We start from the raw sequence: 27226 nt of genomic DNA on the forward strand, positions 1-27226 counted from the left end.
AACTCAGGGCACAGTGGGGATAAAGAAGGACTTGGGAATGACAGAGTTATGTTTTACTTCACATGCACCAAACTACAATTTTATCTTATTATTCATATTTAAAAGAAGACCAGGCTTGCATTTGTTAACACACCATTAATCCTGCAGAATATTTGGTAACACTTTATTTTAGGGTCCAATTCTCATTATTAACTAGTTGCTTATTACACTCTAAAAAATGCTGGGTTAAAAACAACCCAAGTTGGGTTGAAAATGGACTAACCCAGCAATTGGGTTGTTTTAACCCAGCGATTGGGTTGTTTTAAGCAAACATTTAACCCAACCTCTGGGTTAAAACAACCCAATTGCTTGGTTAAAAAAAAACAAAATTCCATTTTCAACCCAACTTGGGTTGTTTTTAACCCAGCATTTTTTAGAGTGTATGCATATTACTAGGATATTGTTTAGTACTTATAAAGCACATATTAATGCCTTATTCTGCATTATCATATGCTACATCCCATAATCCCGAATACATAAACTTAACAACTATTAATAAGCAGTATTAGGAGTTTACTAAGGCCAAAGTCGTAGTTAATAGTGAATATTTGTTCCCCATATTAAAGTGTTACTGATTATTTAAATACTAAAGTGTTGCAGTCCTGAATACATGACTAAACAGACAGTCCGAGCTGACACAGAGATGCTAATATTCTAGTTCAAATGATTCTTTACAATTGGGTTGGGAAACCATTTTTATCATTAGTTTATGACTTATAAAAATAAATCACACAGTGATTCACTTCTATAAAAGTTGACTAACTTGAGGAGGCAACAAACTCTCCTGAGGTCAAAATGACTTAATCACATCAAATACATGGAATTCTCCTATATGAACACTTTGGTTACTATAATTTGTGGATTCTTGTGATTGAGTGAAATGTAGCCTGCTTCATAAGCTCACTGCTCAAAGTAAACATTCATCAATTCAAATTAAAGATCCATCAAAATATGCTTGATATTAAATCAAAAGTTTTTTTAAAAAGCACATTGCTTAATATTTTAAATGAGTGCAAATCAATAAGGGCATTCAGACACTAAAATCTACACCATGAGTAAGGATGAACTGGTCGTTTGATTTAGTTCCAGGGCACTTTTATCTTGACAGTTTGATAGAGCGTGTGCCTGGCCTTCCTTCTCTCTCTTCTTCTTCTTCGTTCTGGATCCAGATCTTCACCCGCACAGAGGAAGATATCTCAGTTCTTCTTGATTTGCCCAGGTACTTGTGGAATTGAAAGTCCTTCTCCAGTTCAGTGAAATGAGTTCGGGCAGCAGCGTTGGTCGATCAGTTTGCATGCCTGTTCTCTGCAAAAAAGACAATGCAATACGGACATTATTTATTGTTGGCTACACCGCATTTTAAAAACGGAAAACGTATCTCAAACAAAACGTACTGGATATTTCTTCCAATTGAAAGTGTTAACCAAGTTTCCTGTTCGCTCCAATCTACAAGACTGCCCGTGCTCGCAACCCACCCGGGACGGAGAGAAACTTTGGCAACTGCCACACCGCGCGTTATGCGTGCATGCGTTGTTTTATCGCTTAGCCTTAACTTACACATCTCTCCAGAGCTATCGCAGCAATGCTCGTTGAGATAAGGGTTCCCGTGCAGCATGCGTAAACTACATTTAAACCTAGTTCGGCACCCATGTGAGCCGACTCACTGGCATTTCTATCATAATGCACTTGAGAAGAACCTTGAAGCACGTCCGAGGTTAATCGGGTGTTGACATGATGATCCAGAATGCTTCTCGTCAGTCTCTCTCGGGTGCCTCCGGGGTAAGACGGGGGCGCAGTCTTTCTCTGATCCTGACAGTACTTGGCCGTGAAAGTCATAAAGTTCCCACCCGGGTAACAGTTGAAGAACGAGGTCATTATGTCTCTTAAAGCGCCACTTTAAACGGTGAATGATAGCTCGCGTCGCTTGTCTTCAGTACTTACTGTATACTTTCTGGCTCAACATGTAAATATTGCCTACAACAACGAAGGGAGGGGCCTCCCTTTCCTCTGACCAATCGAGAGCGACCCATGTGTCGGCTGGCCCGGGGACTCGAGTTTATCGTGAGACTATATCTCAGAGATAACTGGGTATGATTTAAATTATGGATTGATAGCTACACCACATATTCCCACCCCAACATCTATTTTGCAATTATTTGCCTCAGTGTCAAATTCACAGGTCATCAACAGAAAGACGTAATTCAACTAAAATGCATGAATTGCATTTTTTTTTTCCACACTGAAGCCTACCTATTATAATCTAGATTAATCTAACATTTGTTGTTTTTGGCGTGCATTAGCTATATTGTGTGCTCTGTTGGAGAATCTTGAAAAAGTATACTAAATAAAATAGATATGCTAAATGCTTCTCTCATCATTATAGCGTGTGATGAATTGAGTGCTTGGTTCTGCGGTTTTTGTCCCTTTTGAGCTGAAGATAGACGCAGCGCATCTGGCTTCTCCCCTCGGAAGACTCGGAACTGCTGTCGAGGAAAATTGTGCACAATCAGTGATTGATGAGCTCAAGCTAGCAAATACCCATGACAACTGCAGCACTCAAACTACGACTTGCACTGTTTTTCTGTAGCACGTTATCGAGCGCCTTTATTTTTAAGCCGATACCACAGAGTGAAATAAAGCGTAATTGGTCGCATTTGTTTAGAAATAGACGTCGGATCACTTAATTGGTTGCTTCTTTCAAAGCCCATAACAAATAATATGAAGCGCGGTTTAGCTTGCTCACAACAGACAGACTTGAATGTGAAATCCTAGAGGAAATTAGGGCAGAGCGTTTTTTGAATCCACAAGACAAACGCGGGATTAAGTCCCAATTTTCACATATAAAACAGCAAATGATGACTGGTGTTTTAGACCTCGATAGGCAATGAGCTCCCTTGCCTGCTAGTCAAATCTAGGCCTGTTTGCGGGTGTGTTTGAATATATTTTTAGAATTGTAGAATATTATCATTCGCAGCTCAAAGGCTGACTTTCAGTTCATTTGTTTCAAATTAGATCAAATATATTGTCCTAATCTCTCTGTAAACTGCCTATAGTTTTGCCATAATATTTATTCATTTGTATTTATTTTTCTCAGGTTGTACGTTATCCCTTAATGTAGAAGAGGGAATATGTAAGTTAGGACTCACTTTGTTATTAATATAACTTTTGTGTGTGTGTGTGTGTGTGTGTGTGTGTGTGTGTGTGTGTGTGTGTGTGTGTGTGTGTGTGTGTGTGTGTGTGTGTGTGTGTGTGTGTGTGTGTGTGTGTGTGTGTGTGTGTGTGTGTGTGTGTGTGTGTCAGAACATGTACCTATTTATTCCATGAGTGGCAGTGGAATGAAATTTTAAAATTCTGCCTATACACTCCTAAAAATAAAGGTCGTTTATTGGCATCAGTGGTTCCATAAAGAACCTTTAAAAACCATGGAACCTGCATTACACAAAGTGGAAAAGGTTCGTTAGATTATTCAAATGTTCTTCACACTAAGAAGAAATGGCTCTTAGGAACGGATCAGGTTCTTTTGGGGAACCAAAAATGGTTATTCTATTGCATCGCTGATTAAAAACCTTTATGTTAAAGGGTGTATATGTAAATATAAATGTTATAAACCTTAAAAAAAAACTATGGATAAAATGATGATCATCAAAAAAAAAGACTTGCTTGCTGATGTCAAAAGCTATAATCTCACTTATAGCGCAATCAACAATTCATTATAAAGGTGGAAGGAAAATGCTTCCATTACGATGAACAAATTTGTATAAAGCCACGGGAAACCAATAATCTAATGTCGCAGTTTATTATAAGACACCTTTATTTTCCATTTCAACACACTTTCCTAACATTGGAAAACTTTTGAGTCTGTTTAGGATACATTTATGGCTCCCAGGCGTTTTTTTTTTTTTTGGCTCAATATAGGTCTAGTCGTGATTAAATAGACCGATATTAAAAATATATATGCGTATGTCCTTACCCTCGGTGGTTGAGCCCTTTGCAGCTTTGTATCAGTATCTTTCCAGCTTTGAGTTCTCTCTCATCCATGCCATGATTGCAGCCAGAGTGTGTTGTCACAGTCTCTCTCTCTCAGGACAAAGTTTGGCCTCTTGCAGTTTGAAATGTGTTTCCACAGTTGAGAAAGCAAAAAGCTTTGTTCATAAGGAGCTGGAATCAGTAGCGAGACTGAAAGCGACGAGTTTTTGATTAATGAGCTTTGAAATGCCTCGCTAGGGGAAGCCGGGAAAGAGCCTATTCTGTTAGAGACGGCTTGCCAGTGCTTACAAAGGCAGTGACGCTTTAGGCTATTCATTACCACATTATAAGGTGCATTTTAAAATACATAGACCTATATATTAATGTTTGCGCAATGATGCAGGTTAATGTTATATCAAACTGTTTATAAGACTAAACACTTGCTTTGTATCAGAATTTATTTTGAGATCCCAATCTATTAAAAAACATTCAAATAATTAGCAATAACCTATACTTTAATTTTGAAAAGTTGCTACAACCGTAGTGCTCAAGAAAAACCTGTATTTTTTTTTTACTCTATATTTGCACATTACACCAGTTTAGCAAAGAAAGACATATTTACATGTAGGTATTTAATAAATAACCAGTGGGAAATGTAGGCTATCTGTGAAATTTCCCAAATCATAAAAAAAAAAATTCGCCAATCTATTTCAAATTATATGGTGATTCAGTGCTCTTAATATTACCACATTTTAAATTATCGCAATGTCTGTTGAGGTTTGCTATTGTGTTTTGTGGATAGCCGTGACATGGGTGCGCGCACATTCACGCGCATCTGGATGGGGGTGAGAGCGAAGGTGCCTCCTTTGTTTACTATCCTTATGTTTCCAAAATGGCGCCTCCGCTCTGTGAGTTGGGCGACATCCAAGTTGGAAATCTATTCACATCCACACACAATATGAAGATGTTAATTTCAATTGCTCCTAAATCCTAAATCTATGAATGAATACATTGATGTAGAATTTGCGATTTCATTTGTTCAGCTTAAGCACTTTTTATTTACAAAATGTTTAACACAATAAAATATAACATTTCCATATCGTTACCATTTCATCATTTTATGCATGGACAGTGCAACTTACAAAATAACATTTATAATGAACGTGAGGATGTGTCGTTACGTGCTGGTGTTTTAATCAACATGATGTTAACCATGGCAATAAATAAAGATTGCCAAATTGCCCGATGTAGCCTATAATAACAATAATTACAATTTCGAGATTGTTGTTCATTCTTCATTTGCACAATATTTTATTACTGAATGAAGAAAGAAATACACCAGTCCCACATTATCACCTTGTTTTGCACCAGTTCAAAATAAATTCTACAACTGTTGTATAAATAATATACATGAGAAGATAAATAATGTGCATTAAAAACGATAAATAATAAATATAATACTCAGTCAATATAAATGTTCGTCATACAACCTCAGAGGAAAATAATAAATAATGGCATTTGTAATGGAGAAAATAGGAAGAACCCGTGAGAAGAACAAAGACGCAATGGTTCTTTTCCTCTACAAATCCCTACGCCTATAATGTCAAATCTACAGAACTTACCTTCAAGTAACACGTTATGGAAATTGCCCTCATTTTTGCCAAACAACTAACAACCGCGTGTGTCTTCAACAGTCAAGAGAAATGGACCACAGCTATTATTAAAAATAATTACAATCATAGCAGTAATAGTCATATCAATAATAATCATAATAATAATACAGGATAATACGGTATGTTTCTCTCGGAGTGTAGTTTTATAAATTAGTTTAACTAGTGAGGTAATAAAAGAGCGACATTGCGCTTGGGATCCTTACAGATGCGTGAGTTTGGGCGCATCCGGCAGCCTTCCCTGAGACGCGTGGTGAGAGCTGAGGTCTGTGTATGTGGGGTGCGGGTCACACGGTCCGTGGTGGTGGTTACCCGGAATCTGAGCGGCACAGCTGTAGTCCACACTAGCGGATGAGGGATGGGGAAGATGACCGAGGTTGAACATGGGGCCCGAAGCTGGCATTGAGTCAACGAAGTTTCCCCCGACGTACACAGGGCTACTTTGTAAATTAGCATTAGCGAAGCTGCCGTTGCCCTGCATGCTGTGGTGGTCGTACTCTGTTCCCGGGTACCTTTTCTGTTGCGGTATGCATCCGCCCAATGGCGCCGTGTAGGCTGCCAAGCCGTACATGTTCTGTTGCGGTTTGGCGAATGACGGAGGAGATGGCGCGTCGTAGCTCAGGCTGTTTGGAAGCTGACCAGAATATCCAATGTGATTCGAGCCACTTAACGGCGGGCTTCTGTCCGGAGAGTGTCCTAGGGGAGAGTGCATTATGCCCTTAGATTTCTGATCTTTTTTGTACTTCATCCGCCTGTTTTGAAACCAGATCTTTATTTGGCGCTCGGTGAGATTGAGCAGATTGGCCATCTCCACTCTTCTGGGACGGCACAGGTAGCGATTAAAATGAAACTCCTTCTCCAGTTCAACTAGTTGGGCGCTGGTGTAGGCAGTGCGCACTCGTTTCGAGGCAGGGCCAGGTGGACTCTTGTCGTCGCAGGTTTCTCCTGAACACATAGAGCAGAAATGTGCATTCAATTAATTGTGTCATCTTAAAAAATAAAGCTTCTTTAACATTCATGGAACCTTTCCATTCCACAAAAGGGTGCTTTAGAATTTTAGAATGTTCTTCACACTCAGGGGGACTTAAAGGCCAAAGAGAGAAAGGCTATTGTAAACAAGAGCTAGGTCATAATGATTGTGGCGGTTTGCAAGTGTAGTTATTCGTCTTATAGCTACTGGATAGATAATAACCATTTTCTGCTGCCACACACATACCTGCGGTTGGGCAGTTGGTGCTTTTCTGCTTTGCGTTTTGGCGGGACTCTTTCATCCATGGGAAAATTTGCTTGGTGATGACTGGGGTGGCAGTGCTGGAGCCAGTGGTGCTGGGAGATTTCTTTTTCTGTGTAGAGTTGGTGTTAGGGCTGGGTGAGCTGGCTGCTAAAGGAGCTGCCTGCTGCTGCTGCTGCTGCTGCTGCTGCTGCTCACTGATACTCTCTGGTTGGCTGTTGCCCTGGCTGGCACTTGGTCGCATACAACTTCCATTGATGTCTCCGTTTTTATGTGGCCGGACTGATGTGGTTTGAATGGGACAGATTGGATTTTGATAGTCATTCTCTATGCTGGAAGATGAGAAGCCCTGGTGTGTAGGACCATATGTGTAGGAGTCAGATTTAGGGTACGAATATCCTCCGAAAAGTCCAGCATTTTCATAATAAGTGGCTTTCTGCATTGTGAAGGTTCAAACTAAGAGAGCCTGTGAACTCCTGTCCAATGGCATGGACTTGTCAATCACGTGATTGGAGCCTCCCACAGATTTTCTGTCCTTTGACCTGCTGAGAAAGAAAATGCATCAGTTTTTAGCAACGATCCTTTACCTTCATATTTTCATTTACAGATCTATATGTTCCCTTTCCAGTCTTAACATCATGTAGGCTAACCAGACCCCACTGCAAATGAAAACAGCCCGTAGCATTTCCACTTTTTAAATTTGAGATGGAAATAGATTTCTCCCAACTCTGCAATTTCTGGTGTCAGATATCAAGCTGTATTCCCCATTCTTCCTAGCTTGTGTTTTTTTTCCCTTCTTTTTCTTGATGCATGAAAAGATGGCAAGAAAAAGTTATGAGGGGAGTAGGCAGGGGGGTTGTGTATATTCATTCGATGTTGCTTCCTTAGCTGGAGTATTCAACTTTAGTTTTAACACAGTTTCTTATTGTCATCTTGTGAAAGTGCCTTAAGTCAAATTATGTTGCTCTACAGAAATGGTATATTGCCTATTTGCAAATCAGGTTGGAAAAAAGGCCAAATTGTAAAATTTTGTACACCTCAAAATTGTAAAATAGTTTTTTAATATTTCAGAATTTTTAAAACACATAAAAACATAACCATTCACCATATCTAAACTGTAAAAGATCTCATGTTGTGATCGGCCTTCTTTCACAAGGCCTTTCTCCCTCTCCCTCTCCCTCTCTCTCTCTCTCTCTCTCTAATTCTTGACAAGCCAAACCCCTTCATCTTTTCACTTTCAGAACTCTAGGCAAGAATGACACAAGACGGTTAAAGTTTAACTTATGCTAAAAGTACCCCATTGAGTGAAACGACACGGCAGCAGAAGGAGAATCAGCGTTTCTCTTCAAACAATATCCCATTCTTTCCCGACTCGTTGCTCACTACTAGTCATTTTGGGGGGTTCTTGGCTTTCAAATGTCGTTCAAGCAATAGAACATAAAACATTCTATATTAAATCTGTTCATATATTTTAATATCTCTTCGTAACATAACGGGGAACAAAATTCTATTTTAAATGTATTCATATATTTTAATATCTCCTCGTAACATAACGGGGGTATGAGATGAGCCGTTGTTTGTCCTGGAATTGTATATCGGTATAATAGTTTGACAATGAAGTTCATCGATTGACGTGTGTTAGGTCTGATATAACTAGTAAACGCTGTTTATTGCCTTTAATTATACGAAAATACAATCTTTATAAAGAAAATACATACAAATCTGAGAACGCTCAAATTAACGAAACACCTCTAGTCTATTTTGTCATACATGTAAACAATGTGTAGTTTATTATAGGCCATTAGTTTAATCTAAATCTTTTGGAACACTCTGTAATACCAGGACGAATTCAATTTTAAAATCTGAATTGCTACCTGTATTATTATGACATGGTGGCTCTCGTTTCCCACCAACCTGAGTTGTAAGATTAGGTGCATGTATAGCAAAGTCCTTCAACAAACTGAGAGCCCAATGTTCAATACACCACACCAACCATACTTCTTTCTTCCTTCCTTCCTTCCTTCCTCTTAGTTTTATTCCAAAGATAGGTTTTCACCCAAGTGACTGTAGCTCGTGCTCAATACAGTAGTTATTAGACGGCCTGAAGCTCCACACGATACATATCAATGCACCTGTCATTGTAGAGCCCGACAAAATTTATGACTGGTCATGCTACAGCCGTAAATGCCTCACAGAGGGTCGAGAAGAAAAGCACTCCTCAAGACTTGGTACCGTCAGAGGGGTAAAACTCTAGGCGTAGGAGGATGGCTGGGGGCAAGAATGTGCCGCTAAAGCCAGAGCCTACAGCCCGGCAGTATAAATCCAGCTACTGCAGTAATTCACACACTCTTGTCTTCAACGTCCTTTAACTACTTGTAATGGAACACACTTTGACCATTTGAGCGGATAGCTGTGGATTTTAGTAAAGGATACTCTAAATTAAGAAGTACGGATGGAAATATTTGGGGGGGGGGGGTTGTTTGTTTGTTTGTTTGCTTGCTTGTTTTGTTTGATTTTTATTTGATATCGACATGATAACGCTGCTTTTGCATTTAATACTTTGCCTTACGTGTAAATCTTTCGTTGAAATTGCATTGGAAAAACCAAGTAAACAATTAAGTGAAATTGTTAATTTGTTTTATACGCTCAGAGCGCCACAAGAATTTTGATTTATACAAAAAGCACGTATTATTTTGTATGGGCTATTTTGCAAGTTATGAAATATAGTCACAAGAGAGTACAATGCAGGTTATGAGTGATACATACTAGGCGATTGTTTAATTTCAGTGCAAACTTAAATATATTTATAAGACATCTCTTACCGCAGTCTGTGGTTTCCTCTCCTCTCTTTCTCCTCAAGCAGTCTTCATAATTTATACGGCGACCTAAAGAATACAGAATATTTAATTGTTTTTTTTTTTGTTTTTTTCTTCCAGCTCCCCGTTTAAATAAAAAGGGCTGTTCTTATGCGTTACTGTTGAGTACGTTTGCAAAATGACAGCCATCATTGAGGCTTACATTCTGGATGTGAATTCTCGGCCATCGGCGATGAGGCCACACATTTATAACATTTTTACATGATGTCCCATTTTTTTAATGAACGAATTTAGTTTGCCCCTAGAAGATTAGACAGGTTTAAAGAGCAGCCAAAGATGTAGCTGCATGAGAGAGCGAGGGAAAAAACCCGACATAAGCGATTTTACACAAAGAGATGCTGGCCAAAATATTTAGCACTCATAAGCCTTTTGGGTGACCTTTGGCTTCCTCTCCAATAACTCACTGATTAATGAACAACGGACGGAAGGGACTCAAGTCACAATGCAATCCACACCACACAACTTTTTCACCGGTTATTTTAAAACCAAGCGCGAGCCTGAAGACGAGATTTTAATCCTCATCCTACCAGACAGACGACCTGTCCTGTTTCACTCTGAAAATACTTCCGAAAATCAAGAGACGAGGACAACACCTATCAACTAGGCTTTGGGATTAATCATACTACTAATATTATTGTTATTTGGCGATGGACCTCGGCGTTGGCAAAAGTAACGAAAACGAGAATGCACGTAGCCTGTATTTTAAACGTGTGTGTCACGTTCAAAGTCTTAATAGGATAAATGTAGCGAACAAGTCAGCCGAACATGGTCTGCCTTTATCAGGCGACCGTGTTTTCGCCCACGCACTCCCACGGTAAGTTTGGTACTCATAATAGAACAATAGGCGGTATAAAATAATGGACTCTGGAAGACGGTCTGTAAATATAGCCTATGCATTTATTTATCTGCTGCTAATTTGCATGCATCTCTTTTGTATAAAAGTGTTTTATATGGCTATCGATATAGGCCCTAGCATATTCTGTAATAGAAATACTGTGCATATATGCCAGTGTAGTGAGAGAAAAAGAATCTCACAAATCAAGTAGAATCGAAAATAAATACGTATTTGTCAGATATTGCAAAATTAAGAAGAACGCAAGGACAGAACTGAACGTTTTGTGAAATGCATAAAAGCGCTTGTCTGAAAACCTGTTATTTATGTGTAATAATAGATCTTAGTGGTAAAACGGTCTTAGAACGCCAAATTAAAAATATAAAAAATAATGCTTGAAGGGAATAGCTAAAACATTATAATAGGTCTTCAAACCTAATCTCATGAGCCACCATTGGGTCAGTTTTCAAACATCTTGTTTCCATTGCATAGCATGCTTTTGCTTCATGTGGCAAAATAATCAACTTTACGTCTTAAATCATTCTTACATCTTAAATCAATTGATATTGCATGCGAAATATGGTTTCCATTCAAAATGTATGCAATGTTAGAGTGTTTGATTCCTAATACATTTGGTATGAATTACAATCTAAATCAGAGAGACTGGTTTAAAAGTATGGAAACATGGATGTTTAAAAGAATAACCTAACCCACATATGTCATGTCTAACATCGCATTGACTATAACGCAAATTAAAGTGATTAACGATCTCACAATGTATGACACAGATGTTTTATTCTGTGCATGGCTAACTCGGCTATACCAGAATATGTAAAATGAAATAGCAACTCAAAAAGACTGAAATTACCCTACATGTTAAACCTCAGAAATAGACAAGGTTACGCAAAGATGAAAACTAGTCCCGCAGTTTTACCTCTATGTCTTCAAATCGTACTTGCTTAGTTGGCAGGCGATGACATTAATAAAGATCAGCTGCTTTGAATGGAATAAATCATATTTTTACGCCGGCCTAATGTAAACCCACGCTTAAAGGTTACGTTTTGCCGTGCAATTGCTTACCTGTGATGTCAATTTATTATATAGCCGTGCTTCTTAGTCTCAATATCTCTCAGTACCGCTGCTCGAATATATCCTTCACCCTTTGTCTATAGACAGTACTGTCTTAAAACTGATCTCGCGCTTTTCCAGGCATTTCCATATACCAATGCAGACAGTATTCCCGAAAGAATGGGAGCCACTCACTCAGCTACCAATAAAAAGCCAAGAAGGTCTTCTTATTCCAAAACGAAATATTACTAGCAATCAACTTCCCATTGGAAAAAAAAGGAACGTTTTACAGAGGCAGGCTCACCGAACGAGTCGACATTAGTATATTTCGGAAACCTTATCATGACAAATACAGGCGCTGCCTTAAAATACAAGCATATTTGTTCACGTGATCCGGATCGCAGATTGTCCTGATTGAGACTGCTACTCCAACCAGCTTCACCTCACAAATACATTTTAAAAGCAAGAGCACTAACATTCCCTCCAGCCGCACATCATTGTACAGTGATTTTGCACAAGATCTCAGCCACTGAATCGGAGTGTATCATTAAGGCAAAAGCTATTGCTGTTTATTATGGCCTTGAAACCCAGGCATAATAAAAACAAACGTTCAAATGAAGCATACGAATATATTCGTTTTATCATTACGTACAAATCATTGGATAATCGGCGAATCATTATATTTTTTTCTTCACTCCACTATGCCTTGTTTTTGTTTTTATTTCTTTTTATTATTATTTTTATTTAACGCAGTGTTATGGGCCTGCGGATCAGACCAGCTTTGAAAGTAGCAACATTATGAATTTTTCTTTGTATTCAAGATGAAGATGATCAAATATGTATTTGTTACTTTTTGCTCGCTGTTTTGAGGAGAAATCCGTTTATTATAGGCTGCAAGAAACCACTGAAATATTGTTTGACTATTATGGTTTAGGCAATGACAGCAATGTATGACCTCGTCAGCGAGAGAGATTCATCAAAATCATCCCAAATTCTATATTGTTCTTCTCAAAAAGCAAGAGTGTGTATTGATCCATTGATGAGTACGAAGTGTAAAAATAGGTACTTTCAATGTTTAGATTTTTGCTGCTCATTCTTAAAAATAAAGGTTCCAAATGGGTTTTTTTTTTAGCATCAATGCCATAGAAGAACCGTTTTCGGTCCACCAAAGAACCGTACATTCTACAAATCTGAAGAACCCTTTTCCACTATAAACAACCTTTTGTGGAATTGAACCATCGATACCAATAAAGAAACTTTGTGTTTAAGAGTGTATTGTGCATTAAATACATTTCTGTTTTGTTGTGTTTTATAATTGCTTCTAAAATACATCACATTTCTTTTTTTATATAACAGAATTTAAGCGGTTAAATGCAAGTCGGTTAAGTCAGAATGCTTGCTTTATGGTTGTGCTGTATGGATATGTATAGCTGGATGGCAAGATGGAGATGAAACGATTGGGAAGGCGGCCGAGCGCAGGATTGTCCTGAGGAGAGGATGCGAGTCTTCTCCCCTTGCAGCATATGTTCACGGGCTAATAAAAGTGAAAGATTTACAGTCCACGCCCGGCCCCCAACAGCCTCTCACCCTTTCAGGAATTACTGAGCATGATTTACAACGATGCAGATCACCGTCATCCCTCTCCAACAGCTCGAAACACTTTATGGATAGATCTACGATCACAATGCAGTGGACATTGTGGAGTTTTTGGACACCAATGAAATTGTTTTTGGATGCATGCCTTTTTTTTTTTTTTGTTATTTGCTGTTTTGTTAATGTTTGTCAGGATCCACTTATTCAGGCGTTACTTCACGTCAATAACTATGTGATGATTTTCCAGATAGACCTCTGCAATGAATTCAAGCTTGTGTCATTTTTTATCAAACCAAACACAAATGCTCGCCGCTAAAGCGGCAAAGAACAGCTTCTCGGACGGATAATAAATCACAAATAGGCCTTCGTTAAAGCCCTGGCGGCTAAGCACTAAACACTATCGCACTGGACTTCACATTTTTTACGCACAGATGCATCAATATAACATTAGCCTACATGAGAAGAAATATTTCCTAGTCTGCATTTAATGCTTCAAAAGTAAAAGTGCTGTTACTGAGCTGCTTTTATTTATTGACACTAGGGTTATGCTTCATACTGAAGCTATTTAAGAAAGAAAAAAAATCACAATGAGCCTGAAGTTGTTTCAGTCTCTCCGCGAAGACTGAATCAAAGGACACCATTTATCAAAATTCTGACAGTTATGTTTATTCGATGTCTCACTGCAAATATTAATCTTAAATGTTTACCTACCGATCTTCCATTGGCTGAAAAGCTGTGCGAATGTGCAGGTTGCGGTGGCGTGAGAGGACCGTTTGGATATTATTTTCTTGGATCTCTTCAGTTTTCAAGTCTGATAGAGTCCTCGCGATTAATGACGATGCCGTGTTTCTAGGGGACGTGCTGCATTAATTATTTAGACTATCACGTGGTCAAACAAAAAAGATACAGAACGGAACCATATACCGAATTCTATCTTGGGATGTCGACAGCGCAGTTTGATTTATCTTAACGGGTTGCCTCGATGGGCGAAGACATTTTCACCGAACAGCTGGAAATCAAAAATGGCCGTTTGAGAAGCATTGTGAGCGCGGCGGTAGTAGTCGGTGCAGAGTCATTGCAAATGGAACCGCGTATGGCTCCCATTTATTCTGTTCAGACATCCAGGTCAATACTCAGAATGCCTTGCCGTACTGAAAGACAATGGAGAGATCCCCTGCGTTTTCACAAGGCTTTTTCAAGGCTGTAGGTTTTATGTATATATATATATATATATATATATATATATATATATATATATATATATATATATATATATATATATATATATATATATATATATATATATATATATATATATAGCTGCAATTAACTTTACATTTAGTCTTGGAGGTGTTTTGGTGTTCTTATAATCTCTCTCTCTCTCTCTCTGTGAAGTGTCTCAATGCATTGGTAATATTAAAGTAAATTACATACACACGTTAACTCACAATTTCTAAGTTTGTAAAATAATAGCAAATATTCTCTCTCTCTCTCTCTCTCTTTTGATAACCGCCCCCCCCCCCAACACACACCACACACACACACACACACACACACACACACACACACACACACACGCTTCCATGTTTTACAAGGGGCCTTTTCATAGACATAATGATTTTTATACTGCACAAACTGTATCATCTCTCCCCTTACACTAACCCTACCCCTAAACCTACCCATCACACAAAACTTTCTACACTTTTACATCCCTTAGAATGATTTATGAGCTGTTTTCTTCATGGGGACCAAAAAAAATGTCCCCACAAGGTCAAAAATCACTGGTATTACTATAATTTGGGAATATTTGGTCCCCACAACGTAGGGAAAACCGGGACCACACACACACACACACACACACACACACACACACACACACACACACACACACAATTGTTCACTAGCTATTTAAGCTACCCATCATAAACAAACTTCAATTACTTTTTTTATACCAGTACTATTACAAATGAGGACGTCCCTAAAAGGAGGTTTTTGGAGATTTTGTCAGGTTTTGCTCACTTCTGGGTACAAATTTGTTCCCAAAATATGGTTAAGTAGCCTAGGAACACACACACACACAAGCGCAAGCGTTTACTACACTGTCATACAACATTGCATTGCATTACTTATTTTATTTTTACATACAGCTAGTTATAAATAATATAACCAAAGCATAACCCACAAACTTCGTTTACTATACTACTATACTCTTTCAAATATGCACAATGAGCTAAACCCGACAAAAACTCCCAAGACCTCTTTTTTTTGTTTTGTCAGGTTAAGCTCACTTCTGGGTAAGAATATCCCAAAATATAGTTAAGAGGGTACACAATAGTATAACGCACGCACACACACACCAAGCACACACATTTAAAGTGCTGATGGAGAACAAAAAAAGATTTGTGATTAATTTGATTGATATTTAAATTATAAAACTGCTTTTAGAAATAACCATAGTATTGCTTGCTCATGATTCTCTCTCTATGAAGAGCAGATGAACCTATGAACGGTTTATCAATAAAGCTTTGACATGATGTATTTCGCTTGATGAAGTAAAACACATATGGTGGTTTATTTATGATTTGTGGTTTGATCATGATCGCAATGCAACATACCACGTTGTTAGATGCAGCATAACCGTGTTTTTAATATGTAGGACTCTGAGTACAAATTCGAAAATGGTTACACGCAGCGTGGCAAATAATCATGTATAAAGCAAGCAAATATTACTACAGATCACACAAATTTTCGGTGCATCTGTGAGCAAAAGGCGTCTGAGAGAAGCGGCTGAAGGTCCATCAGGTCACGAGTGTAGAGGTCAGTGCTCGCGGCTCAAAAGCGTCTAATGCAACAGAAACTCTGTCCTCTGGATGAACCTGCCCGCAAGGCTTTTGTTGAACTTCTGTAAAAATACCTTTTCATGCTCACAACGTGAAGGCATCAGTGTGAAGACTCCTTCGCAGTGCATGTGTGCCTCGTGTTTTTGTTTAAGGAGACAAAGACACCACAATGATAGCAGAGCGTCTAAGTTTAATCACTGTTGGAAAAACCTTTCCAGATTCGACACCAATCCCTTTAAAAAATAACAATGTGTATGAAAGTGCTTGATCAAACGTGTTTTTCCTATCTCAAGAGTTTAGTTTCCACACAATATGACGCAGTTTGAGTGAAACCTCTCTGCATAATATTTATTTAATCACTGCAAAATATGCCTGTAGAAAATATGCACAATATACAGAAATATATACACATATATAAGAACCTTAAAACGGATAATTGTGGAACGGATAAGTACGTTCACGTAGAACATAAAGCTTTTAACATTATATTAATAAATAGAAGGTTCAAATTGAGAGCTAAACGTGCCTAAAAATGCAAGAATTGCATGTAATATCCGGAAGACAAATATCTTTATTTGTATAGCTATGTTGATGTCGAGCGGGATTTATAGTGAAGGCATGGGATATTCTTCTTTTTTTTCTTCTTTTTTTTTTACCTGGATTAAATATGTATTTTAAAAAAATGCAATAAACAGATGTAAAACACCTAAAACGAAGTTCTTAAAAATCACAAGAACAAGTAAAAAATGACTTGACTGAAATAGTCTTTTAGAAAGTAAACCTTTATAAAGAGGCGCGCTCAGTACGCGAGGTTCATTTCTTCAGCTCTTCAGTTTACAAATAAATAATTTCCCAGGCAACGATTGAACTAATTTTATTTAGTTTTTATTACTTGCACCCAGTTGACTTAAGTACAAAAAAAACCAATAACTTATAATACGCCGGACATTCCCTTGCTTGAGCTCTCTTTAATGATTAAGTTAAGATAAATTGACGCGCCATAGGCGTAAAATTGCCACAATGCGTTTAAAAAGAGGAAAGGGTTGAAATTAAATACAGAGATTCTTTAATTGTGAATAATGTCACTAAAAAGAACCATGCTCTCCAACAAATTTGGCAAGTTTGTATAAAATAGCGTGAGCTTTCTGACGTTCTACTATACCTCGTTGTGGCACGTGAACCATCATATCCTCTTGAGTTACAAAGATACTGGAAATTGCAATATTTAACGCATAGCAGTTTTCACACTGCATTTAGTCATAGTGTGTGCTTCTGGCTCTCAGTTTTTGGCACTTGTACCCAACATGTCATGATTTGCTACCGTGCAATGTCAAATAAAGCATTGTCTATTACATACAGTTCATCTGTACATCTGGAGGGAGGGAGAGAGATATCCACTTATAAAGTTGTGATCTCTGTCTGGCTGTCCTTCTGAGCGTGTTGTGCATGCTGATTTCCAACTGACGCCGATCTTCCTTTCGTGTTGGGGAGTTTGTGATCCTTTTTCCATTTCATTCTTCTGTTCTGAAACCAGATTTTAATCTGTCGCTCAGAGAGACACAGGGTGTGCGCGATCTCAATGCGACGCCGTCTCGTTAGATACCTGTTAAAATGAAACTCCTTTTCTAGTTCGAGAACCTGCTGTCTTGTGTAGGCTGTCCGAGAACGTTTGGGTTCAGGTCCTGTGTAATCCGGGTTCACTGGGAAAGACAAAAACACACTTATGTTAAACTCAAGTATTTCAGTTCAATTCAGTCAACCATTCGCTTCCTAATGTCTGAACTTTTCCCAAAAATCTTTTCATCGAACAAATACTATGTACTCGTGTAATTTGAGTAAAAAAAAAAAAAAAAGTTTATCATTACTAAATTATTCAGTGCAAAGCTTTGGGCCAAGTGGACTCTCGCTACTGCAATAGTGCCCAACACAGCTAGCGGCCTATTTCCTAAGCAATAAAAATTTATGGCTGGTGTAATTGGCGGCCCCTTCAGAGGAGCCCATAAATATTTCACTGAATGATTTTAACTGTGACTAAAACAGCAGAACCGGACGGGCCTACAAGAGAGTGAATCTTACCCGTGGTAACGTGCACTTTCTTCATCCATGGATAAACTACAGCAGGCTGCTTGGCTGGTATCCCGTTCTGGCTCTTTGTGTTTTGCTGTGGTCCACAAGTCTTCGGTCCGGATATTTGGACCGCAGGACACCGCTCTGTCTGTGCGGGGAAGGGGCTGGGGTGGCCGGCTTGCTCCTGCGCATGACCCCGCGGCTGCACCGAAGAGCCCTGGACAGTGTTACAACTGTAAGGCTGTTCAGGGTAGTTTGGCCGTGAATAGATTCCGGGATGCTGGAAATCAGTGTCCTGCGACGGACTGTAGTAGCCCGGGCTCTCTTCAGGTATATAGCTGTTCTGAGAATATTCCTCACAAGGAGGAAATTTTGGATCCACATACTTGGAGTTCACCATGTACGAACTCATGGCCATTAATTTCTGAAGGTAGGAAATACTAATTTTTCTCGAGTTGTCTTTTTTTCCTCCCTCCATAAAGCCCTCCTACTTGCTGTCAACTGAATAAAGTTAGGCTACCATGTGACCAGCTTGGCCAATCGAGGTGAAGGGGCTTCATCAACCGAGAAGAAGCTGTGCACACCTAGTAGTGAATTTCACAAACTTCGCATTATCTCTCAATTAGGATGTAACAATGTAATATCAAATTTAATTGATTAAATGCCCGGTCTGTGTAAGAAGAAAAAAAAAAGCACATTCACATCATCACATGGGAGGACCCCAGACTCTTAATAATAAAGGTTCTTTGTTGGCATCAGTGGTTCCATGAAGAACCATCAACATCCATAGAATCTTTCCATTCCACAAAAGGTTCTTTATAGTGGAAAAAGATTCTTTACATGACTCGCTAAGAAGAAGGAAAATGATTATTTTTAACAACTGTTCACTGAAAGGTTCTTTGCGGAACCCAAAATGTTTCTTCTATAGGTGCAAAAACATTCCTTTATTTTTTAAGAGTGCACACATTTGATTATATCATATTAAAAAAACTAAACAAAAAACATCTATTTCCATCACATATATGTGCATGACGCCCATTTGACAAATTAATATTCAACTAAGCTAAATCAAACTCAACCCAGGGATTTTGAGTGGTAATAAACAAAACGAGACAAAAGATAAAAAACGGTCTAAAGCACAAAAAGAGGCACATAAAGCCAGCAGACAATTGGTGGAGACCGTCTTTGTCATGTAGAGGTCACTCAGAAGTTACTGGAGTCTCATCATTCCAGCGCTTCTCATCCTTTCAGCTCGCTGTATAGGGCGCCCTGGTTCGCCATCAATGCGCGTGCCAATCAATAATCAAACACCACATAAAAGACAATAACCGCTTGCCAGTACAGCGAGCAATGTGCAAATTTGTTAACATTCATACAAAATATTGCTAACGTTATTTATTGCTTTCTGTATTAGAAGAGGAGCGATTTTATTGCACAAAATTTCGTGACAATAAAAGTATTCGTCAACACTTTATTGTACAGTGTCCAAATTTTGCATGTAGTAATTATGCATAGTTGCATGCAACTAAACCCTAACCCAAGCCAGTAAATACGATTACGTAATACTTAATTGTATAATTACACTGTAACAAGGACAAATTAGGGTTTGGTTTAGGGTTTAGTTGCATGCAGTCATGCATAATTAATAGTTATTACTATAGTTACTACATGTAACATATGTAACAATGGCACTGTAAAAATAAAGTGTTACCAAATAAAGTGTAGCCAAATATTCTATTCTATTCACAGGCACACATTGAGTGTGCTTTAAGCGCTGTATAAAAGGTCAAAGAGACTTGTTTCAGTGAGAACAGGTAGAAGCGCACTACACAGCATCACCTTGTACTGACTAGAGACTGATCAAAGCTTTTCGTGACAGTTCAACCACATAATCATATTATGCAATTATATGCGTATCATTTGACGTTCTTCATTGTGCGAATTGGCGAATGGGAACGCACATTTAAGCAATTACATATATCCCCCTTACATTAGATGGCAAAAACATTCAGTGGTCGAACACTCAAATAAGACAAAGTTTTATTCGAAGTTCTTGCATCGACCATATACTCCCCTAAAATCGAATCTGTGACTCATTTTTTACACAAATTCGGTTCTACAGGGTATATATAGACGACGGCATGTGTTCGCTCAACAAACAGACAAAATCTATACACAATGAAGCCGTTGTTACAACCGTTCTAACTCAAACACCAAGGTTTGCACTGATAAAAAAAAAACGCTCAGTGCTTTTGCAAAAGCCTACTCTATTATTAATGTTTAACAAGGAACAAAAATCTTCAGGCACAGGCCCGCAGCTCCATTTCTCATAAATTTAAAGGTCACTCATCTAACTAATAAAATGACCAATTATTTCCTTCTGCATCTCTAACAACACAACGTACAACTGAACGTATATTCATCCAGGTATAGAATCGAGGGCTTTCTTGCCAAGTTCTACTCACTGATGCTGTCATGGCAGTCACATTGATCAGGTAGCCTTAAAACTGTGTGCTGTGAAGAAGCATATAAAGGAAGGCTAAAGGTCGAGGGGTCAAGACGAATCATTTACAACACACATCACGAAGTTTCATTATTTTTGGTAAGGCGACAGCGGTAGCGGAAAAAGGAGAAAAGTTCATGGATAATACATGACCTCCTCTGATAAGCAGCTCCTGTGGTCATTCGCACCCGGTCACCAGAGCCAAGATACAATTACTTTTGGAACCAATTGAAAATGTAAGAATTAAGGACGCTTAACATTTTCAATTTTAGGAATAATTATCTTTTTTTAATCGTTACAGTAAACGCTCTTTTCGTAGGAATTTACAATAGTTTTCTAAAAACAAGCATAATTAACTCGTGAATTAATTTGATTAGGCTCTTAAATTTTGATACAACATTATGCGTTATGCTTTTAGAACTTACAGATGATTATAGAATTTTAGAACGACAACAAAAAAGCTAGTGATTTAAAAGAGATGTCAATACTTTCTACTTTTTTATTCCCAGCCATTCGTGCTTGAGATTAGCTGTTTAGTATATGAATTACTTTCTGTATGTATTTATATTAAGCAGAAAACCTACATGTGTATTTTATTTCTGTTTGTTAGACAGCTTGACCCGTGTTTCACCTCGCTTTGCGTCTTGCTCATTCGGGTCAAAGCCGAGGTACTGATGAACAAAAGAATCAGAGCGTCACCTCTCATTTTAAATTAAAATACCTCGATTTTTATAGATATATTATTCGCATGCATGCACATAGGGGTTTCCATGATATTAGCCGTTTTTATTATTATTTTCCCCCAACGTTAACCAAGTTGTAGATTCATTTTTGTATGCAGATTTGTGGATTGAGACGGAAATCTCGTTATAAAAAAATCGACGTTTTTATGCTTAAATTATTTTATTTAAATCATTTAAACTCACACGGTAATTATCCACAGTTTGTCTATAAACGAATGAAATAGGCCTATATAATTATTTTCAAACCTTTTAATACAAAATATCTTGAATATTCTTCATACGCGAGGCATATATATGCTATATTTTAACCCTCATATCGTTTGATTTAAATAAAAAAAAGATTTAATATATAATTTCGTTATTTATAACTTACATTTTCTGGTTGGAAAACAGTGAGGAAATTACGTATTTTACATTTCCCTTTAATAACATGCACGTGAAATGGCGCATGCGATTCTGAATTCAGACAATTTAATTCAGGCTTAAACGAACAGGACTTTCGATCTTTTTCTGACTAATCTAAACAGTCAGGGATGAAAATTAATGCAAAGTATGAATGGTTTACGGCCAAAATGAGTTTCTTTTGCTTGGGGGCGCTAGAGAGCTTGTCAATAAAACCCAGTTTATTAGAGTTCACTTACAAGTCACGAAAGCGCGTGCATCGACTAACTGATCTCTCTACAAATGAATGGTACACAATCTAATAACGACAAATCGAGTTACATACAAATGCAAATAAGTTACAATAATTTGCAATTTCAAAGCAAAAAAAAAATGGAACTCAAGTTTCGTCAAAAGACAACTCTCAATACAGGCCAAGAAATTCACATTTAATTAGTTGCCTAATTTACTAAAGCAATTAATGAAACATGTTGTAACAATATATATATATATATATATATATATATATATATATATATATATATATATATATATATATATATATATATATATATATATATATATATATATATATATATATATATATATATATATATATATATATATATATATTACCTTCTTGAAATAATAATAATAATAATAATAATGTAAAGCCATCACAATAATAATAATAATAATAATAAAGAATAGGGATTTAAGTCATGCATGCAGGCTAAGCCCTGAAAAGCAATCTTTCTTAACGTGGCGCCACAACTGCACCAAAGCCGGACTGCATAACATTTACGTCACCTTCATCACAACCTATTTTTTCTCTCCTTGGTTATCCCGTTATCCAACCACCCAAAACTGTACACAACAACACAAGATGAGTTCACAGAAACAGATCATTGCTGGTTTGGTGGATCACTAGTATGTGAGACTACAGTAAACATCATGGCCCAATTCAACACGCACAAGTTCAGCGACACGCATACTGAAGAAGACAAGCTTACCTCCAGAAGCAGGCGCGTCGCGTAAAGCGCATCGACAAGTTTGTATATCCATGATCAAAACGAGCGTGGAGCCTCTTTCCTCCGCAGCGACACTGGGATCTTTTCTAAAGCGTCTGAGGGACCTTTCTAATATACAATGTGAATTATATTTTGGCTTGTCAACTCCCTGGCCATAAAACAAAGTTTAATGGTATCACGTGCTTCCCCACAGCCATTCATGACAGCGCGCGGGTGCCATAAATAATCCTGAAAGTTGCACTTATTCAATAATGGCGATTACTCTGATCTCAGGAGGAAATAAAGACACGGGGTTCAATTCGCATTCACTGCACTCAGAGGGAAAACACACCAGAGTTTATTTCTTGTATCCTAGAAGACTGATGTCTGCTATATATTTTTTGTAGTAGGCTATTTATAGAATTGTTTGGTGTAGTATTTCTTGTGTTGCTTCAGTTTGCTCGTTCACTCGAGGGCAAATGAGGTGTTTGTGAAATCTCTGACGTGTGAACTAATGGAAATATATTTCTGACACTAAATTTCTGAGAGGAAAAAAAAATAGCGCCATATGGCGGGTTGTCGATTTATGTAAAGTCACAAATGGCCATTGGGAAAATTTCAGCACAGAATATTATAACATTTACTGCTAAAATAAATGTTCTCACCTTTTTTACGGGATTAAACATTTATTTTCGATATTCATCTAAATACTTTACATAGGCTATTTGTCAATTTTAACATGTTATTCAAGTGCATGAAATGTTACAATCTTACAATCACAAATATTTTGTAATGATATTTTGATATATTTGATCGCCACATGATCTAGGCTATTTAAACGTAAAACCACTTTATGTCAACGTGAAAATTATTCAATTATAATCGATAATTAAATAAAATATTTATAAAATAGCTAAGTAGCCTATAATAATTCCGATTATTCCAATTATTCAGTTTCTGCAAGTATCATTTTTATTTCGATCTAAAAAAAATAACATTTGCATCAGTTCATAAGAGAGCTGTATGGTTGTGTCACATGACTGCGACAACCAATCACAGTCACAGGAAATGAGCTCAAGGACAAAGATGCAGAAAACAGACAAGCAAGTCCCAGAGTGTTAGACAACAGCGCCGCCTGCCGACCGAAGCAGAAACTGCAGAGGTGTTCTGTCTTTCCTTTTTTTTCTTTCTTTTTTTTGCTAGCTTTTTTGCACAGCTGCTCATATGGAAACTATAAGAATTATACATATAAGATATACTATAATATTTTATTTTAGATAAAGGCTATACTTTGCATAAAACATCAGTTTTCAAATAGCCTAATGCCTCAATAAATAGTTACACTACTGTTTACTGCCATATTTTACAGAGCATATTCATTATTTAAAATTTAAGACAATATGTATATTTCATGTGATCTGGGTTTTAAAATGTCAAACCTTTAAATTATGTTGTTTTAAAAGCTAAATAAAAAAAGGTCTCATGGTGGTAAGAGATTTGACTACATGGAGGAAAAAAAATATATTAAATTATTCTATAAGATTTCTATTGCCCGTTTGTTATTACAATAACCTGTGTGACGGCATTTCAAGTTTTGTAATGCAATACACAGATACATTGTTCTGAAGTAAGTGAATTGAATGTAGCTCATTGCATGAACTCGTTTGGGTTCCTCTCGCCTGTTTTGCCGCATTGCAGTGAGGTTGTAAATACCTCTGCCTGTCAGCTGACTGTGAAATACTGTCTTTGTCCCGCAGAGCCCGTCTCTCCCTTCCCAAAAAAACTGCGCCATTCTCACCATTAAGGGAGGCATAGATTAAAACGCACAACAACTCCACCGTCCGCCAAAACTTTCGAAATCATTTTGTATTGTGAATCTTTATTTTCATGCACAGGTTAATTGTAGATAAAACAATGACGTCTACATAAATTAACAATGGTTGTGAATCATTATTTCTATGCACAGATTAATTGTAGATGAAACAATAACGTCTGGATATATATTAAGGATGGCTGTGAATCATTATTTTTATGCACATATTAAACATAATATATATACAATCTATAATTCTATAAATAGGCCTATATATAATCTTTAATTTGTGCATACAATCTTTTTTAATATGTGCTTAATATATATTCAGACTTCATTATTTTATATATAATTAATCTGTGGTTAAATATGACATTTAAATTGAACATCACAAGAAGGGTCGGTCATATAATTTGTGTTAACGACTTACAATAATCATAAACGTAACTGCTGAAAAGCCATCACTTGAAGGTTTGCATTTGTATTTAATACTTTTTTGAAGATTTACTGCTGGTTAATTTGAACGACAACAATACTTCAACTGTTAATAATACCACTACTAATAATATCAGGGAATTACGCATTTATTCGTAAAGGTTTTTTACATTCAGATCAAAGCAAACATTTATGTCAAATTAGAAAAATCCTATTTTAAGATCTAGTAAAGAAATGCATTAAAAGAACACAACAAATACAGCAATGTATGTAATGCAATCCGAAGGAAACCTTGTCTCTGCTCAAAATTAACTATATGGGTTATGTTTCAACTGAAAAAAAAAAAAAACAGTGATATCGTTTTTAATCAGTTCGCCAATGCTGCTGTCACAAACTGAAATTATAATCGCAAACCAATAACCTGCTGGTCATGTAGCTTCTAACTGACACGATAGCATGAAATATAAACTTACCCAACAAAGCCCTATAATCCATGTTTTGCCTCATGCACTGCTGGTGAATATTACGAAGCTTGTTTCAGATCAGTCGTCCAGTACTGTATTTCTTGCACTGTTTAGAAATGCAACTCTTGTAGCAGCCATGTAGCATCTGACAGCATGCGTAATCGGCCTCGAGTTTGTCTTCTCGATCTCTAACACAGATAGTCATGCACGGCAAAAAAAAGAAAAAGAAAAAAAAAGGAGAGAAATGTAAGAGAACACCGTGTATTTGGATTTGGAGCCTTTAAGCTTCAGAATGCGGTGGAAAAATCGCTTGGGAAATCAGGAAAAGGGGTCACGAAGACGTTTGCGTCCTGCACATGACCACTGGCATCCAATGACCGACGAAACAGGCTCATAAAAAGATCTATTACAAAGCTGTAAATTGTCTTCTAACAAAAAGGAATCTGGGCTGCCGCAAAGCCTCTAGTTTTTGCGCATAATGACTGAGCCAGCTGCACTTCCTCTGCAAAGAAAATACAGTCACAGGCATCTGCTAAGAGAGAGTGTGTCTGTGGGTGTGTGTGTGTGAGAGAGAAAGAGATAGCAAGAGAGGGAGTGAGAGAGAAACACAGAGAGAAATTACAAACACGCTAAACCATTCACGTTGTTTCGTAGCTTTAGGCCTATGCAAAATAATTTGATTTCAATCTAAAATCCAACCAAATTTGAGCTACAAAAACATATTTTCCTACTAAAGCAAGTATCGACTAACAATAAAAAATGTATGACAATTATAGTCTAACTTAATTCTCACAATAGATTTTATTGGATAATACGCTGTGAATAGTAGCCTAATGAATGCATTTCAAATAGAGAGGAAAGTAAATATTTGAAATGCATGTAATATTTTGTATAAAATAGATGCATAGCATAGTAATTGTTCATTAACCTATCTATTTTAGAAACAGCAATAACGCACAGTTCAGAATATGGTTCTCACAATCTGCTTTGAGCAAATCGATCTACTAACGAACGAGCACAGCATGAAATCTGGCAGAAACGTGGCAAATAATAATTCGTCGGCGTTTAATTTCTAAACACATTTGCCACTATTTAAATTTTTTAATTTTTTGCTTGTGGGTCAAAATGACTGATAATAATGAGCAGTTATTTGGACGGAGTTTTTTAATACTACAGCCTAATACTAGTTTTATAACACCACGGTTACCTATAAATAGCGATTTTATGAATGCATTTTTTAACCGCAATTAATAGGGATAGTGGAAAATATTGAATCACCTTATTAATGGCTGATAAAAATACGTAATTTACAGTACTTTCTTTTTAAGTCTAATTTATCTTTTTTTATCTTATTTTGGACAAATCAGTTAAAAGCTGCATTTTTTGCGTGTGGTGCAATAGCTTGTCACTGCAGGAAATTTAATGCACAGATACGTGCTTCTGAAAATTGAAGAATCAACTTCATTCAGTGTAGCCTATGGTATAATCTCTTTTTCCAAGGACAGACATCTTTTTTTTTTTTTTTTTAAATGTATAATTTTAATTAAAGTTTGCATAGAATGCTATAATGGGGAGATGTAGTGTGGGGGTCTTTAAAGGGAACGCCTTTATAATCAAAGATAAGTTACAGTAATCTGAAAACAGATTTTATGACAGACAACCTTGAAGTTTCATCCAAGGGAACATCTGAGACGG

The 27226-nt window shown here is 37.3% G+C and overlaps 2 protein-coding genes across 7 annotated transcripts; both read right to left on the bottom strand.

Annotated features, from left to right (window-relative positions):
• Positions 1-3942: 3942 nt before the first annotated feature.
• Positions 3943-25910, bottom strand: hoxd3a (homeobox D3a). Of its 6 annotated transcripts, none has more exons than XM_079820880.1 (4): positions 11695-12035; positions 9729-9791; positions 6892-7451; positions 3949-6620 (listed from the first exon to the last, which is right to left on the bottom strand). In XM_079820880.1, the coding sequence occupies exons 3-4, from the start codon at positions 7346-7348 to the stop codon at positions 5878-5880; spliced, it is 1200 nt and encodes a 399-aa protein (XP_079677006.1). In that variant the 5' UTR covers positions 7349-7451; positions 9729-9791; positions 11695-12035; the 3' UTR covers positions 3949-5877. The 6 variants fall into 6 exon arrangements, with proteins under 6 accessions (XP_079677009.1, XP_079677006.1, XP_079677008.1 ...); XM_079820882.1 differs by having other exon boundaries at positions 6892-7448; positions 11695-11821; XM_079820883.1 differs by lacking the exons at positions 9729-9791; positions 11695-12035 and adding an exon at positions 25541-25910 and having other exon boundaries at positions 3943-6620.
• On the bottom strand, positions 16287-20249 carry hoxd4a (homeobox D4a). The gene is made up of 2 exons (XM_079821516.1): positions 18192-20249; positions 16287-17815 (listed from the first exon to the last, which is right to left on the bottom strand). Exons 1-2 carry the CDS (start codon positions 18658-18660, stop codon positions 17514-17516), a joined length of 771 nt encoding a protein of 256 aa, XP_079677642.1. The 5' UTR covers positions 18661-20249; the 3' UTR covers positions 16287-17513.
• Positions 25911-27226: the final 1316 nt, after the last annotated feature.

This window comes from Gobio gobio, assembly GCF_949357685.1.
Source record: "Gobio gobio genome assembly, chromosome: 7".
Taxonomy (NCBI): Eukaryota; Metazoa; Chordata; class Actinopteri; order Cypriniformes; family Gobionidae; genus Gobio; species Gobio gobio.